The sequence below is a fragment of the Coturnix japonica genome, chromosome 5 (genome assembly GCF_054131305.1).
Source record: "Coturnix japonica strain WE chromosome 5, WE-NBRP24, whole genome shotgun sequence".
NCBI classification, from domain to species: Eukaryota; Metazoa; Chordata; class Aves; order Galliformes; family Phasianidae; genus Coturnix; species Coturnix japonica.
The window spans coordinates 27420937-27438927 of record NC_140667.1 but is presented as its reverse complement, the minus strand read 5'-3'; the positions used below and the strand labels follow the sequence as shown (position 1 = coordinate 27438927).

Below are 17991 nucleotides of genomic sequence, written 5' to 3'. Positions count from 1 at the left end.
TCCCCCCTTTCTCAGTAAGGAGCACTGGATTTGTCTGACACAGCTTACCAAGGCCCTGCCTGTTGGTGTGAGCAGCTTAGCAGCTTAATGGATGAAAGTGCTTATACGCTGATTATTTAATCTTTCATTCTGTTGCCTCTCTGAGGGCAAGCTTGCCCATGGAAACCCAGTCTATCCTGTTTGCTGTTATTCCCTCTGTTCTTCGTACCCTCTATAAACTGAATGCTGGCTCTCCATTCAGCAAGAGCCGAAGCTGACGTAAATTCCCTCGTGAGGAGGAGGACATGGATCCCCCACCTCAGCCGTTCCCCCTGGCGCACCCGCACTGCTGACGTTGTCCGGCAGCTCCGCCCGCTCCCGTCCATCCGCAGTGTAGGCGTGGTTCAGCTGCTCCGCCAATGGCCGCCTGGTTCCGTACCGTGCGGGGCGGGGCGGTGCCTGGGGCCGCCTCCATGTAGCGGCGCATCGCGGGGCGGAGCGCAGTCGCTGTGGAGCCGCCGCGCAGGGAGCACAGCGCCGCCCGACAGCGCAGCACCGGCCCGACCGCATCCACCGCGCCGCCCCGCCCGGGACCCGCCGCGCAGGTTGGTGAGGGGCGCAGGGCGGGTTGGGTGCTGTGTGCGGACGGGGTTCGGTCGCCGCTCGGGGCGCTCCGTGCGCTGCTGGGCGCGGCCCGGCCGCCATTTTGTGTCCGAGCGCTGTGCGCTCTTTTCTTCCCCACTTCGGGGCCTGAGGAGGGCGGGGCGTGCTGTGGGCGGGGCTACGTGTGCGCCGCGGGCTCCTATTGGCGCGGGCCGGGGCGTCCTCCAGCTGGCTCGCTCCTATTGGGCCGCCGCGGGGCCGTGCTGAGTCACCGGGCGCGGCCTCAGCTCAGCGGGTCTCACCGCGTCTCCCGCAGCGAGTAACGCGCCCACAGCCATGAGCGGCTGCCGCGTGTTCATCGGGAGGCTGAACCCCGCCGCCAGGGAGAAGGACGTGGAGAGGTTCTTCAAGGGCTACGGCCGCATCCGGGACATCGACCTCAAGAGGGGCTTCGGCTTTGTGGTGAGTGCGCAACGGGGGGCGGCCGTTCCCGCTGTCTCCAGCAAGGCGCTCCGTGTGCCTTCAACCCTGACCTGTCTGTGTTGGCTGGGTCTGCAGGAGTTCGAGGATCCGAGAGATGCGGACGATGCCGTCTATGAGCTGGATGGGAAGGAGCTTTGCAGTGAGAGGTGAGCTGCCCCATTTCGTGTACCGCTTCAACTCGCTTCGTGTCACGTTTACGAGTTGAGGTTTGTTAGCGGTACATTAAACTCTGCTGTGGGCTTTCTCACAAGGGGTGTGTAAAAAGCATAAAGACGCCTGGTTTCTCCTTTCTTTGTCTCTGCAGGGTTACCATTGAGCATGCAAGAGCACGCTCTAGGGGTAGAGGCCGAGGGAGGTACTCTGACCGCTTTAGCAGCCGCCGGCCACGCAGTGACAGGAGGTGTGTATTGCATGGCTATGGTCTGCTATAACAGCTCCGGGGTTGTCTGTCTGCAGCCTTGAGGTGGAGCACAGCACCATTTGGTGCCTTCCTCACAGCCAGCCAACAGGATGGTGGGGTAGGGAGTGTTACACAGAGTGCTCAGCTCCTTTACACTCCTATCTCCAAAGTACACAGTGCTTATCTTTGTCTCCTCGAGGCATTGTATACCGGTGATGGCATTCCTGATGAGCTCATGCAAGCTATTGGCCTTGCTAATGCGAAGCGTGGTTGTGCTGTGTGCGACCAGAAATCTCAACTGTTTATTTCCCCGCAGAAGTGCCCCACCATTAAGGACGGAGAACCGCCTCATAGTAGAAAATCTGTCGTCCCGAGTCAGCTGGCAGGTTTGTTAAAACACGATTAACTATTTTGACTTCATTTAATGGGTATGTAACGTAATTACTTCGTTAAATGATTAATTAAAATTAAATCTAATTTATTAAAGTGTTTATGTAACTAATGTAATTTTTAATAACGTAAATTAAATGTTTCGAATGAAAACTAGTTAACTTTAATTTATAATGATAAATGTATATATTTGAGGAAGTATATTATTTATTTTCTTGTTTTTTTAAATCCATTTTAACCACATATTAAACCCTTTATTTGCCAGCCTATCTGTGTCGTTGGCCTTATGACGAGGAGTGCCTGTGGGTTATCCTAATCGTTCTGTCTTGGTCACTCTTGGTCGGGCCTGGTTGACTTTCCAGTCAGCTCCTACAATGTCACTTGGCCACCTCTAGATCTGTGTTTGCCGGTCTAGACGTAATCGATGCACTCCTTAAAGTGCCACATTGCAGCGATCCCAGAGCGTTAACGAGATCTGATTCCTAAGTTGAGAGCTGTTCTTCCTGTAACGCTTCCGAATAAGAGATCCTGGTCGAAAAGAGTTGAAAGATACGAAATTAGGTGGTCGTTGGAATCCTGATCGCAGTAAAGTGGTCCTTGGTAACATCAAGCGTAGCGAATGTCTGGATCCGTCACTAGACTCCTAATAGGGAGGGCGGTGCGATTAATGGCTTCCATCGACTGGGTAGTGTTCGTCAAGTGGGTGGCGAAGAGCCAGTCGGGCATAAATCATGACGGTATCTCCGGTCGCTTAATGCAGTTTGCTGCTTGGCTAGCCTAGGGAAATGTTAATAAAGGTAAAGTAAACTATATTTTTCATGACATATGGGGCACAAAATAATGGCGTTGTGTAATTGTAATTCTGTATGCCTATAAGACTCGTAATGTAAATGGAGACTGAAATAGCACAAAAGTATACGGGTAGTGTTTTGCACTCAGTCCACTATTAACATAAATGTGTACAAATGTGTTGTTTAGATTTCTCTTTCTCTAATCTATCTAATCTTCATAGACTTAATTTGTTTTCCTTAGTGTTAAGACATTTATTAGCGTTTTGCTTAAGGCAATATGCTGCTTTTCATTTATTTCGTGCCCTGATGTAGATAATTCAATTTCGATACAGTACAAGTGTGGAAATTGCCACGTTTGTAATTCATCTCATGTTTTCCCTTCCAATAGCCCTCTTTGTTTGCTCTATTTAAAATAATAATGTATTAAAACAAAAACAAAACCGAAAACGAACCCAAAAGCAACTATATATAAATATATATATGTAAGTATTTACTTTCACTTCCTTGCATAACATTACTGGTCTTGTGTTAGGATCTCAAAGACTTCATGAGACAAGCTGGGGAAGTAACCTTTGCAGATGCACACAGACCTAAGTTAAATGAAGGGTAAGCTGAAATTCACTTGAAAGCCTTGGGGTAATTTTTGCGTATTCTACATAGAATCACAGAATTGTAGGGGTTGGAAGGGAGATCATCGAGTCCAACCCCCTTGCCAAAGCAGGTTCCCTACACCAATCTTGTTTGGGGAGGGAGGGAATGTGGCTCCTTCACTGCTCTGCAGCTATGAATTCATGGCTTCATGTAGCTTCCCTTTAACCGTGCAGGATGTGCAGTCTGTGGTAGCTGGGGAGGGGAATGCTTCAATTTGTGCTGGAGTTTGACTACAAGCAGCAGGGAGTGTTTCTAAGTAGTTCAGTTTTTCTTCTCCAGAGTACTTCTTAATTTATTTCTAGTATCCATCAGAAGTACAACTTGTAATAGTGAGCTGTGTTGACTGTTTTTGTTTCTGAATTTCCCTAGGGTGGTTGAATTTGCCTCTTACAGTGATTTAAAGAATGCTATTGAAAAGCTTTCTGGTAAAGAAATAAACGGAAGAAAAATCAAACTAATCGAAGGCAGCAAAAGACACAGGTACGGATATCTGTTAAGCAATGATCATGAATTAAGAAAGCTTTGAAGTTGATGACCAGAGAGTGCGACTGGATGCGGTGGGTTGTGTGCTTGCTGTAGTGCTAATGCCGCTGCTCGTTGTTCCCTCAGTAGGTCCAGAAGCAGGTCACGGTCTCGTAGCAGAAGCTCGTCCAGGTCTCGTAGCCGTTCCCGGTCGCGAAGCCGCAAGTCTTACAGCAGGTCAAGGAGCAGGAGCCGTAGCAAGTCTCGATCAGTTAGCAGATCTCCAATGCCAGAGAAGAGCCAGAAGCGTGGCTCTTCCAGTAGATCCAAATCCCCATCGTCTGTGGATCGACAGAGGTCTAGATCGAGGTCCAGATCCGTTGATAGTGGCAACTGAACTCTAAGTGACTTGCCTTGGGGGCCCTTTTTTAAACCATACTTGCTAAAACCCGTGGTAAGTATGTGACTTTCTGAGGGGAAGGGTTTGAATGGGGCAGGGAGGGAGGAAATGGGGCGGGTGGGCTTGCGGGATCTTTGTAGATGTGGACCATGGTGGGGAGGGTTATTGACTAATTGTATGACATGTTTTTTGATAACCCTTTTTTGGCTCACATTCTTTGTGAATGTCTGAAGTGAACAGTTGGTGTATATTGCCCAGAGCTCTTTATAACTAAAGGAGACCAACTTCCAATTTTTATCTTATTTTTTTTTTACTCCCAAAAGAGTAACCTGGACTATTAATTCCCACTATGCTCAACTGGGAATAGCAGTTCAGAATATCAGTGTAAATTGAGGTGTTAAACTAACGGCTTTAGGCATCGAAGAGCTCTACGTGTGCTGTACATAAAGCTTTATTTCAGAGCCTTTTTCTCTCCGTGCTATAGAACCGCTGTTTCAGTTAGAGGTCAGCAGGTTTAAGTGCTCGACAGTATTGGTAATAAAACTTCATTTTAAAAACCTTCTCATTGAATACGCCTTGATCTGCAGTAAGAAAATGCCCGTTTCGCTGCCCTGTGGTAATAGTATTCTCTGAGGCGCCCTAACTCTTGATACATAAGAATTAAACAGCCTAAATAAAGTATAAAGAAACACGTCTCTGCTCCTTGTTTATTCTTACTGTTAATTGTGTGTTTATGACTGTGCCTGATGCGGTTGGACAGAGAGGGTGGTTTTAGATGGATCTTTAACAAAGCCTTTGTAGCGTGTTTTGGGCCTTATCCTGTAGGAAGAAATAAGGCATTGCTGGTAACCCAAGCTATATGGTTACCTGCTTTATCTCGTGTCAGCTGGTCCTTCTGTGTGCTTGGGTATGAACATTTGAATTGGAAATGCTGAGTCATGGCCTCAACCGATGAATGAGCACCTGGTGGGAGGGCAGGGCCAACCCCGGGGGGCTCAGCTGCCAGCAGTGTGCCTGAATGAGCAGAAGGGGAGGAGCCAGGGCCCTCCCCAGGCCTCGTTTATGGGCTGGCAGTGCAGATGGGTGTATCTCATCTGGAGATGTCTGCCTACCTGAGGAGTTACGGATGTTCTAAAGGTAAGCAGCTTCTTTCTCTTGTTTCTGTGCCCGCTGTTATGTCTAAGCGGATCCTCGCTTGCTGCAATAACAAGATGGTGTCTTGTAGATCTCTTCTGCTTAGCTGGCTCCTTTAAAGCACAGGAGTACAGCATGCTATTCAGGTTCATGGAACACAGAGGTGACCAGATATGTGGGAGATATGAGGGTGGGGAGAGCTCTGGGACAGATCTTCTGGTGTAAAATGAGCAGAGAGACTGAAGGCTTGCACAGAACTGATTGAAAACTGTAGGCCAGCTGCAGGGGAGGGCTGTGGTAGCGGCTGTTGCAGAATCAGTCTGTGCTGCCTGCTTGGCTTCCCACTGTAACTGCATGGCCTGGATACTGGTTTTGTGTCTTGAGCAGTGTTTGTGTCTACAGCTGTAGACACAGTAGTTCTGGTACCGAGTTATAAAAGGATTGTGGCACAACCATGTGGTAAAATGCTCCTGTAGCAGCCCACGGTGCTGCTCAGCTACTGCCCTTTCTCAGGGGCCTGGAAGAAGCTGTTCTGGAAGCAGCACGATGGTGACCACTGGAGGGTCTGAGCTTCAGGTATTTGCCTGGGCTTTGGTGTTATGCATCTGTTGAAGTTAGTATGCTCACATATATGTTTGTACCCTGTATGTGTGTGTGTATATATTTAATTAAGCTTGAATCTGCGTATGTACTTTTCTAGAAATGATTCAAATGCTTCCTTTTAGTCATGGTGCTGTGTGGGTCTGTGTTTTTCTCTTTCCCCCATGCTAAGCGATGCTTATTGCTGAATCTCTCATTAGCTTGCAGTGGAACCAGGATCTGTTTTACTGACTGGTTTCTATTTGGTACCCTGGGTTTGGTGACTGAGGTAAAGGACAGCTGTGTCCTGTCCCTAGAAAGCGGCAATTAATTGGCACTTGTTGATAAGCATGTGTGGTTTGAACTGGAAAGCACAGGAAATGCAGGAGCAAAGCAGTACTTGCTATTCACATTCCTCGCTCTGTCATAGATCCTGAAGAGCAGGACCAGCAGAAGGCCCTCTCCAAGCTGGGTTATCAAGTAGAGCAATGGGAATAAGTACAGATGGCCAGTGATTTACATGGCAAAGGCCACTCTGAGGATAGTGGAGCAGAGCAGGATGCTCTGACAGCCATTTTCCATGCACGCTGTCTGCCTGCATCTGAAGGAGGAGAAGTTAAACCTTGACAAATGTGATCCATTTTAAAAATGGATGTATACTCATTTTGTTACTAGCTTAGACATGTGGTTTTAATGAAAAACTTTACCTCACTCGTTCCTAGACCATCACTGAGGCTTCTTCAATAACACCATCAGGTCATAGGAGTACATGATATGACTAGAGTAGGGGAGTATAACTCATGCTCTGTTTTAGGACATTAGCCCTATTCATTTCAGCAATGCACCCGGCGGTCTGTACAGTTTCTACTCTGTATGCTTCCTCTTCCAGAGTCTGTTTTTGCTGTTTAACTGTGTTCTGAATGCTGTCAGAAGATGTGCAGTCAAGTCAAGCAGCTCAGTGGTTATTAAGTGCCATTGCCTGGTGGCACCCAGACCTCTCCCTGCCTGCTCAGCCTTTTAGAATGACAATGTTGAAATGCTTTTGCCTTTTGTCTTTGTGGAACTGTAGAAGAATGCTTCGACTACTCCTATAGGTAAAAACCTCCTGCTCCTTGTTTGCTCTTCAAGCGGCTGTGCTGCTTCCTAGTGGTTCGCTCCAGGAACCAAAGGAAAGATGCGGAGAGAGGTGGAACACGGGGTGTAATGGCTTCACCCTGACGGGTTCTGCCCAGCTCGCACCACACGAGGGCAGTGGTTGCATGCCCGGAGCCAGATCGCTCTCAGGATGAAAGACCTCAAAGCAGCCAAACCTCATTTGAGCCATCTCTCAGATCGAGTCAAATACTCCCAAATCCAGAGATATGTTGGGCTTCACAGGGTGCTTAACGAGCCTGAGGCATCAAAGGCAGTATTTAAAGCTAAAACATATGGAAGTTGACAGACCACTTGCTGGTGCTCAAAGTGAACTCTGTTGTAGGTTTTGACAGAGAAGACAGCAAAGGCATCGCTGCTTTGTGATTTTTGTAATGTAACTTCATCATTTTGATTAAAAAACAGGAAATGGTTTGGGTGCATCTTTGATGGGTGAGGAGCCAAGCTGTGCTTTTCTAATTTGCAGCTGGGACTGTCGTTATTTTGGTGTTTTTGCAGAATTTTGCATAACTTGGGCCCAGCCCCACTGTTGCCCAAAGGCTGCGCTTCACCTGAAGTACCTGATAAGGATAGTGGTGACTTGATTTGTGCCAGATTTCATGCTGTGTTGGCCCACAGCTTGAGGTGTGATGTTGGCATCTCATGCTTTGTCCTGGTAAGATTTTCCTGCTGCACAGTTTTGGGCTTAGCTACTTTTCCTGTAAGATTTGAATGTGACTGACTCAATCCCTAGCATCAAAGCCAGTTCTAGTGCTCATATACTCTTGTTTTTGTTTTTCATCCTGCTCAGTGTTGTCCTATTGCTCAGAGATTATTGGAGTTGAGTCAGTACCAACAGCAAGGCAGAAGGGCTGGAGCAGCCTGTCCAAGGGAGGGTTACCCCCACAGGTGTGCCTGTTAGAGTTGGACAGGGAGGGTTTCTGCAGGTGGAATTGATCCTTGCCTTGATTTATTCCACCTGTGGCTCCCCAGGGCCACAGCTCCTTTCTGTTATCATTTGGGTGATGCAGCCCACCTGGCTAAACATTTAAATTCCAGACACATCTGCCTCTTTAAAAACAAGAGGAGTCTTAATTTTCTCTATAGTGGTCTCCATCACAATTAAAGCAGGATTTGATCTGTTTTTCAGTTTCCTTCTCAGCCGTCTAGGCTGCTCAAATATTGGTTTCCCCAGGCTTGTTCATGGATGTGCAAGAGGTAGGTTCTGGGCTGTGTGACCAACATTTGCCGCCTGTGGTTTGTTCTGGCTCAACACAAGGAAAACTGCGTGTTTGGGGGTGGTGATTAAATCTGTTTATGTCTGATTCTGCTCTGATAGATGGCAAAAGATGAGGACAAATTGAGCAGCCTCATATTGAGCTGGAAACCACCTGCAGGATCACAGAAAGACTTAAGAGTGATGAGGCCTTTAGATGTGATCTGACCCAGACCAATGCTTAAGCAGGGCCACTGAGAGCCAGGCACAAGTTGCCGTGATCAGAGGAAGGTGTATCTTGATACCAGAATGAGAGCTGTTTTCTCCTCTCTTCTGTGCTGTCCTGTGTTCATGCCAGCTCCATGGCACACTGGTGAGTGAACAGATCTAGTGAGACACCTGGGCTGATGGCCAGCAGCACTTTCTGGATGTCTCTTGCACTGCTTGGGCCCGCCATCTGCAACACTGACCAGTCTTGCCTATGCTCATATCCTGCAATGGATAGCCCAGTTCCCCATGCCCCATAGTAGGGTGGCCAGCAGTATGGCCTTCCTGGTGGCTATGCCTTGAGTCCCAGTGCAGGGCATTTGCTGGCTCTTTGCCACTGCAGTGCTTCTCTTAGCATCAACAAGAGACGAAGTTGTTTGTATGTACTTAAATCCCATTTAGCATCCATCAGGCTTAAAAAACAAAATAAAGAGAAGTCATAGGACTTTTATTTTTACACAATTGTTTGATAGGAAAATAATTAATTTTGCAATTAAGCCCTGCCCAGAACAAATGATGTAAGAGCACTGCGTATGGGCTAAATTAGTGCCTGCTGAGATGCAGCGCCAGCATCTGTCTGGGTTGGTGACAATTATTTTAAGCAGCCAGCAGAGGGGAAAGCACACTCTTCCACAATGTTCCTGATGGCCTCATCTCTTGTGGGTCCCACGGCACACTCAGCATTGTCAGTCTGAGTGTGTACTTCAGTTGGTTGGCAGTGGGAAAAACAGCCCCTTCTCCATTTTAAGGGAGTCATTTTAAATACTGACTTGGTGGCCAGGTGGGCACTGCTTATGCCTCAAGTGACATAGGGAGTTCCAGAGAAATTGCTCCTCTGAAACCAGCAAGCCTGGCTGGGCATGGGTGTCTTGGCTCACTGCTTCTGCCTGCCAAAAGGGTAGCATTGGAGCAGGCTTGTTTCAAAGGCAAGTCTAAGGGTGGGAGGGAATTGCACAGACTGTAGGAAGCCTGTTTGTTTCCGTGATGTTTAGTTTTCCCCGTGGGAAAAGAGATATTATTTATTGTCTATTGTAGTCACTTGTTAATTATGTAATTAGTGGGCCTAGTTGATCTTGACTGTTTCTTTTCCTTAGGGGCCAGATGTAAAAGACAGCTTCATAAATATTTGACAGCTTAAATTTCCTTCAGTCTGGTAAAATTCTGTTGGTCGACCATCAGGTCGACCATCTTTATGTCTGAATCCAATTTGTATATACTTCATTATTGCTCTTAGTTTTGTGGGCAAAGCAAGCATTGTCTGATGTTCTTCAGACATATGCTGGGCTATGGGTTTTCAGAAGATGCTGTGATTTCTGTATGTCAGGTGACAAGCCATTTTTGATGTCCTCAGTATCTACCACATTTCTGCTGTGTCCGCTTCTGGTGGTCAGGCTGAAATTGGAATGGGCTTAAATCAAAACAGGTATATTAAAAAAATAATCTCATTTTTAAATTAACTTTTCTGATTTGACATGTAAGTAATACGGTCCAAAGCAGCATTGTGTTGAAGTGCATACCTGACCTTGTAGGACCATGCTAATAGTTCAGAGTTACTAGGATGATAAAGGTGAAAGTCGTGCTGTTGCTGTGGAACTTACACCTTTTTCTGCTGCTTGTCTCCTGCTTTGGCATCCTTGCTTCACTGACTGTGGTGCTGGAAGATGTCTCTGTTCTTTCTTACTCTTGCAGTCTTTTCAGCAAAGCTGTAGATTGCACATATTAGAAAATCAGACTTTCTCCCATAGGCAAAGTAGGTGCTTCAAGAAGGGTATGTGTAAGCTCACATTGCTGCAGAGATTTCCCCATGAGTCAGAAAGAGCTATTGGCATTCACGCTGCGCTTACTCATGGCTGAGAAGGTCGTTGAGCAGGTCATAGAATCATTAAGGTTGGGAACAGACCCCTGAGATCACCAAGTCCAACCAACATGACCACTAAACCACATTCCTCAGTGCCACATCTACCTTCTTCTTGAACAACTCCAGGGACGGTGACTCCACCACATCTCTGGGCAGCCTGTGCCAGAGCCTCATCACTCTGAGAACTTTCTCCTAATATACAACCCCCATCTTGCTGCTACCTCTTGTAAGGTCATTGTAGACTCATAGATAACCTGGGTGAGCCCAGATTTTGCTCCCTTCTTCTACACTGTTTCCTGTGTGGAATCTGAGGCAATTGGAGCTTAATAAATGAGCATAATGCTTCCTAGCTACAGAAGGGTTTTTTTCAGGTTTGGATGCTTGATGATGCCAAAGAATCCTAATCACATCTACAGCAGAGTCACAGCATTAAGCTTCTGAGAGGACATGAGGTACTGCTGACCATTAGCACAGAGAAGAAGTCTCAGGGCACAAGCATGCTTGTATCCAATGGGCACCATCCTGCTGAAGTCCCATTGCGTCCTGACTGAACTGAGATGTCCTTTCTGCTTGATGCCAATGGACCGTGAAAAGTTCAAGTGGACTGCTGAAAACCTTATTTGTGTACTTCCACATCTGTCTTCACCTTTTGCAGCTCCTAAGGCCCGCAAGTGCTATGGGAGCAGTACTCTGGGTTGCCGGCTTCTGGTCTGCATGCCAGCAGAGCTGTGTGCCTTGGCTGCCAGCCCTGTTGCTGCTTTCCTCTTGGTGAGCTCCAAAACAGCCTGATCTCTGCCTGGTTTGTGCCTGTTTAGTAACTTAGAAGGAAAGGAGAGCCTCGTTCCTTGCCCTACAGTGTTAAAGGAATTGGACACGTGCATCCTCTGTCATGTCTTGTCTCTGGCCACTGTGTGTGGAAACTGAGGGAGGTGAATCCCCCTCAGACAGTCATGGAGTAACCAGCTCAGTGAGAAAGTTTCTTCCTGCTCCCGTTAGTAAATACCCGGGTTAAATGCTGGAGCCCAAGGAGTGGAATATTCTGATTCTCCAAATGCATTCCTTGTCCTCCTGGATGTTTTGCTGAGTTTTTTGGCCTGGCTGAAGCCACATGGATTTCAGTTCCTTGGCTGAATTAGGCACTGTTGTCTTTTGGTTGCTGCTGCTCTTGTGGACACCTCCTGTGCTAGGTCTTGTCCAAGCACCCAGGCAACAGCGAGCCAAACCCAGCAGTGCAATGCTTTTGTCTCGCTTTAATTATAGTAGGACACAATTATTAGCGGCGTGTTTTTATTTCCATTTGTTCATTCTGACAGAAAACAAAGGAAGCCATTATCTCCACAAGAGGATGTTTCAGGAAGTGTTACGGTAAATAAAGCTGAAGAGACCAGTGCACGAGAGAGTATCACCTTCTTTTACAGATCGCAATTGATAATCAGGTTGCTACAACCCTTTCAAGAGGCTTGGTAGCGAGTCCACACTCAGATTGCCCTTTAATCTTGGAGGATTTCTGGTCCCTATACAGACTGATACATTTATCACAATTTACCTAAACTATAGCACATGCATCCCTAGAAAGGTATATGGCAGGTCTTTGGTGCTGCAGGAAACGAAGTAAGAAAGCTGGATGGTTCACACCAGCCCCTTTTTTGGCAATAAGTTTCCCTTTTGTAAAGCCAGTGTGGATCACGCTGAAGACTCTGAAGGTCAGGTTGGATTTGATCTTGGATGTTTCTGAACCTTCCCCACTCCCTGAACAGCAATGCAGAGCTGGCAACATATTCTTGAGACATCGTGCTTCTCTGTCCATGACAGCCTGGGGCAGCAGCCTCCGTTGGTGACTTCTGTGCCTGCTGAACACAAACAATGTTGCTCTCAGAGGCAAAACATTATTGAAAGCTTTCTCTTAAAGTTGGCAAGAAATGCTAAGTGCATTGGGATGTTTTTTGAGACAGCAAAATATTTTCTAAAAGCTCTTTTGCGCAACAGCAGAGAAAAATGGCAAGAGACGAGTACGTTGCAGGTCTTTTTCATTCTTGAGATCTCCAGTATTTCCTATCCTTCTAATTTTAATGGAAGCCTTTTGATCTTTGCCATTTGCCCCAGAGCTCTGGGCATTAGGTGAGGTTCTCAACTTTATTTTATAATAAAAACGTAGAAGTTTGTAGCCTTCAGGGATTTGGAGAAAAGTTTTGCAAAAAAGAAAAAAAAAAAAAAAAAAAAAGTTATCATAAAGTTGAAGAAAGCAGAGTGCAATTAGGAAAAGCTCAAACATTTATAATTTTCTTTAAAAACCAGAACAAAAACCCTTGTGATTTTTTTAAGCTGTGATTCTCTGGAGCCTGACACGTAATTTTAGAGTATGTGGGGTTGGCAGTGCTGGAAAGGATGATTTTCTTTGCCCAGAAATGTACATGCTTTTGTACTGCAAGTTTTATTTACCCATTATTTTAACTGTTTCTGTGTTTGTAAATTGGGTGCTTTCTGCTCTGCACCTCCCTGTGTGGGATGGGACTGCACCTCTACAGGGCATGACGCTGTGTCCTGTGGAGCCCTGGGTACCTGTGTGGGCCAGCCAGCCCTTTCCAGGTGACCCAAGGAGAGCAATGGCAGGAAGGTCTCAATGCCAAGAGTCTCCTGAGGGCTCAGAGGTGGTTGGATTCACCTTGTGCAGTGTGGGTAGCTGGATGGTGAACTCCACCTGCCCTCTCTGGGGCTTGGGAAGGATAGCCAATGGCCATCTTTGTTCCCATGGCAGATGATAGGCTGCATGCCTGATGCAGGTGTGTCTAACTACATGCTTCAGGTCTGCAAACTCAAATCTCGGCTGGAAGAACCATCTCCTCCTGCAGAACTGCTGGAGGGCTGTGGCCTTCCCTGAGGGCTCATGAAGGAGGGGACTCCGTCAGCCTGAAGCTCATTCATGCAGCATGGTGGCAGCCTGTGGTGTTCTGCAGCATCTATTACTGTGAGCATCTCTTACCCTACTGTACGAGGCTGCTCTGGGTGTCACAGGAAGGCTGGGTGCCTCCTGTAGAGCCCCATGGGGATGCAGTGTTAGAGCCAGCCTTCTGCTCTGAGCCACTGTCCCCTGGGCACTGTGCTTCTGTATTTTTAGAAAGCACAGTTTGCATTTCTCAGTGCTAGCTGTGCATGTCAGCGGCTCTTCACAGTGAACTCTCAGGGGCCTGTTCCCTTTGTACTTGAGAGCTGTCCCCCCCCACCCCCCAGTGCTTTTTGCTGTGGTGCTGGGCATGCACTGGGCTCTGTCTGTCTCAAAGCGGTGGCCTGTTGTTCAGGCCTGCTGTGCTACCCAAAACTATGCCTGTAGCATTGAAACCCAAGCTCCCCTTGTGTAAGGTCTGCTGGTGATCCCACTGCCAGTCACTTCTCCCACTGGGAGATGGGAATGGAGGTGGACATCTTTTTGGTGAGATGATACCCATGTGAGAAGGTGGAGGAGGACGGCAGACACTGCCACAAAGGACTGTCTGGAGGACTGGGAAGGGCAACAACGAAGAGAGTTTTCCTGTGTAGCTATAGCATGGCCACAGGGCCTAGGGGAGCGGGACAGTTTGGGTGCTGTGGCCCAGCTGGGATCAGGGATGCTCTACCAGGGTCTGACAACTTTCTCATGCTGATTTTGACAGCTTTCCTTAGAAGTAACTTTACTTCCACTGTGCATGCTCATATTAACATCAGTTGCCCATTGTTTTCCACAGAAATAGCTTATTTCAGGGAGCTTGTTTCTCCACCCACCCTCTGTAAGGACCTGTGAGTTGTGTGGATGTTGTAAGCTAACCTGTGCAATCTCAAACTAAGCTTTCAGACCTTTGGATGTGTTCACAGTTTCCAAGCTGGGCTGAGCGCCCTTCCAAATTGTCAGCCTGACGCCACCCATGCTGATTTATGTTCCCTGAGAAATGCAATTGTAACTATTTCCATTAAGAGAGCCCTCAAAACCGTAAATGGCTTCAAAGTTGTGAAGAATGCATGCCCCTGGCTCCCTACAAATTGCCCTTTGTGTTTTTCCTGCATTTGGTTGTATCTGGTGCTTCAGCTAAAGTGGTGACTTTAATTCAAAGCACATGAACATGAGCCAGGAACACTACCTGCTTTTCCTGACGTGGTGCCCACTCTCAGACCCCACCAGAAGTCCTCACCACCCTGAGGTTTCCTATCAGCACTGCTCCCCAGGTAAGGGCCTCTGCTGACTTGTCCTGCTCCTCACTATCTTTGCTCATCCACTTTGAAAATAAGATCTCCCAGGATGGTGTTGTTCTTTATTTAGGGTCAGCAGCTTGTTTTGGGTTTTACCAGCAAAGAGAGTGCAATTCTCACATAATTCCTAGGACAGCACATTTTATTGCAGGCACAGACAAACCCTGGCCCACAGTTAGCATGTGCAAGCTGCCGTACAGTGCTGCATTCACCTACAGAGATATATAAAGGGTAATGATAATGTTGCCCAGAAGGCTAACACATCAAAGGCCAAGGAGCAGTTAAAATGTATTATGAGCTGTTGGCAGTGATTGTGTGAGATATTAGCATAGTGCTGGTTTGGACAGCTTGAGTAAATGAAAACCCTCTGGATTAATTGGTACACCAAAGAGACTTGGGAGGAAAATGGAGACTGATGGAAAATGACAAACACAGGAGAATGGGATAGCTGGACATGCTGACTTGTGACTGAGGAACACATTATTAAGCAGTGCTCCCTGCTGTGCCTGGGGAGCAGGGCAGGCCAGGCTGCCCCACTGGTGCTACAATCCTTGCACCCATAGGTGGTTAGAAGTGAGATTGACCAGGTGTCTTTTGACACCTGGGTTCTGCAGAATAGTTTAATTAATTTTAATGATGTGGGGCTGGGAGATGGAGGGAGGCCTTGTTTAGTCTCACAGTGCCTGGTGGCACACAGCAACTAAAGCTGGGAACCTAAGGATTTATTAGCAAAGAGATTATGGGCTGAATTGGGTGGCAAACAGCATGAAGCATATCAAATGACAAAGTGTCACTCTTTACCATATAAACCAATATTCCAGCTTCTACTTTATTATTAATTATTCAGTTATATGCAAATAACATCTAAGATAAAGGTTACAGAGACAGGCACGCAAACTCTAATCTCATTTAAGCACTAATTGACCCACAGGAGCAGGATCATCACCTCTCAATCTGTCACCCACCCCAAATAAGTCTTGCTCTTGCAGATCACCTCTCTGGTGTTTGGGGATGGGTACCATGCAGATGCCTGTGAACAAGTAGCATGGGCTGAGGGCTATTTGCCCCTTTCACCCATCCACACTGAAGGGGCAAGGGCAGAAGGTCCTCATTGTCTCTCTGATCAGCTGCTGGGTTCATTCACCAATGGGTTTTCTTGAGGGTTTTCAAAACAATGTGCCTAAAGCCAACCTGCCAACAACATGTTTGTATTGATAATGTATTGATAATCTCATCCCTGGGCATAAACATGGGGAATTCCTCCTCCTTGCCTTATTCGCTTGTCATTATCTCTGGCAGTCTGTACTTTCCTATTGTTTGTTTTACCTAGAACCCTCACAGTCTGTGTTTTTCTGTTCAGTTATGCCAGTCCCCTTGTATCATTTGCTTCATTCCCACACCTGCCATCTGAGCTGCGCTCTTTGCACATTTGTCTCTTGCACACTCCAGGTGTAGTGGGAAGGAAGACACAGAAGGTGGTGTCCTTCTGGTCATCTGCTGATTTACAAGCTCCCTTTCTCCTTGTGTCATCCTTTCTGTGCACAGAAGAATAGAATGGAGAGGTTGCTAGAATCTGGGTGCTGCATGGCCTGCTCCAGGGTGGTGGGAATGGAAAGTAAAATGTGCTGGGGAGAAACTCCAGGGGCAACCTATTGTCCACTTCCCAGATATACTGAAGAGAAAATTATGTAAAGAGTTGTCAGCAAGATAGAGAAGGAAAGTGAGATGCTGTCTGCATCTCATGTCCCTAGAAGCTAAGCTCTTGTTGACACAGGTCTGACAGGCTCCTGCATTGTCTCAAATGATGTAAATCATGGCTGAGCTCTGCAGCCTCCATCATCACCTGTCCCACCATCCTGCTGGCAACATCCTTCCTCTGACAGGAAAATCCTCTTCTTCTGTTTGTTCCAGGTTGGATTCTGGTAATGCAGGAGAAATGCTGGTTTTTTACATTTTTTTTCCTCGTGCTGTGAAAGGCATTAGTTTGGCAAAAGGCAGCAAACATCAGCATCACCGGCTTCTTTCTGACATATTCTTGAAAAATTCCTTGCTTCTCTCATAAATTCAAGGCTTACATAAATGATATGTTTTCACTCTTAAAGCTAAAGACAAGAATCAGTGTTTAAACCTATTTTTAAAACGAGTTGCATCTGCAATCTATGATCTTCAACTGAAGTTTTAGAAGTGCTCTCATCCTTGAAAAGAAGAGACCATTTTGCTTTTAGAGACTAATGATAAAGTGCTTTCTAAAGGTAACTGAGCGTAGCACAGAGTCTTAAATATATTTATTAGGTTATTAAGCGTAATGAATAGAGTCTGGTTGCTAATATTAGCTGTGCCTTTGCAAGTGAAAAGCACTTTCAGTTAGTTAGACAGCTTCTTATCAAAGAACAAAAATGTACCATTAAAACATATGCAGCTTACTGGATAATCATGTTATTTGTCAGACAAGCAACAGAATAATCACTGAAGCACTCTCCAAGTGCCAAATTGGGTAATAGACGTAATTAGGATCTGTTTGATTAGATGTGTGCCCATGGTAACAGTCGCACTCATGATCCATGTATTAGTACAGCCTTGAAAAAATCTTCACGGGGGATGATTGCAGCCGAGCACAACCAAAGCTTCACTCAGGAGACTTTTGGAGCATAACCTGCACACTCATTTCCTCTGTTTCTGTAGTTATTCTTTATTTTTAAAACAATGCACATCGTGATCCTCAAAGGTGATATACTGCTTCCAAGAAATGTCATTGCACTTTTATCCCTAAAAGGAAGAACCCTTAATCATCTCCATCACATTTCAAAGCCTAAAACCTTCCTATATTTAGGGACGTACAAGAGCAACTGGCAAGGCTGCTGCAAGCTGTTACTAGGAGGTGGGAACAATCATCACCTGGAAGCTGGCCCATCTCACATCCACTCTCATCTCACAGCCCAGTGATGGATAAGGCCTTCTGGATGTTCTTTTAGACTGTCCAGGAAGCGTGTGAAGACACTGCAAGGGCTCAGTGAGAAGATGGATTTTGCCTAAGATCCAAACCTCTGAGAGAGCCTGCAAGTGCTGATCCACTGCCAACCCACAGGGAATGAGCCTGGAGGGTACTATTTGGGTAACAGTGGAACCCAAGAGAGTTTCTTCAGCTGTAGATGTAACAAGAATTGTTCCTGCAGTTTATTTTTACACATTTAGAGGGTGAATTAATTTAGGATAGAATCGGGATTAGCAGAATGAATTATTAAGTGTTATTTATGAAAAATGAGAGTTATACGTATCCTAGTGCTGAAACTGTTTATGTCTGGGACTGATGAGAGTTGTTGTTTTGCAGAAATACTTACTGGGAAGTATGTAAAAGAAGCTTTTTATCCCAGTGAGGAAGATGCAAGGATGCACAGTTCACCCAGGTGAACTTTGCACATGGCAAAGGCT

The 17991-nt window shown here is 46.4% G+C and overlaps 2 protein-coding genes across 9 annotated transcripts in view; both read left to right on the top strand.

The window, feature by feature from the left end:
* The first annotated feature begins 479 nt into the window (after nucleotides 1–479).
* Nucleotides 480–4852, top strand: SRSF5 (serine and arginine rich splicing factor 5). 8 transcript variants are annotated; one of them, XM_085548980.1, is made up of 8 exons: nucleotides 480–584; nucleotides 899–1044; nucleotides 1141–1211; nucleotides 1370–1465; nucleotides 1785–1851; nucleotides 3179–3252; nucleotides 3667–3777; nucleotides 3910–4852. In XM_085548980.1, the coding sequence occupies exons 2-8, from the start codon at nucleotides 919–921 to the stop codon at nucleotides 4154–4156; spliced, it is 792 nt and encodes a 263-aa protein (XP_085405106.1). In that variant the 5' UTR covers nucleotides 480–584; nucleotides 899–918; the 3' UTR covers nucleotides 4157–4852. The 8 variants fall into 8 exon arrangements, with proteins under 8 accessions (XP_085405106.1, XP_015720214.1, XP_015720215.1 ...); XM_015864728.2 differs by having other exon boundaries at nucleotides 3907–4852; XM_015864729.2 differs by having other exon boundaries at nucleotides 1782–1851.
* Nucleotides 4414–17991, top strand: part of SMOC1 (SPARC related modular calcium binding 1) — a 153944-nt gene continuing 140366 nt past the window's right edge. The window contains exon 1 of the mRNA XM_085548960.1: nucleotides 4414–5296. The gene's annotated coding sequence lies outside the window, so the exon portion shown is untranslated. The remainder of the gene's footprint in view (nucleotides 5297–17991) is intronic.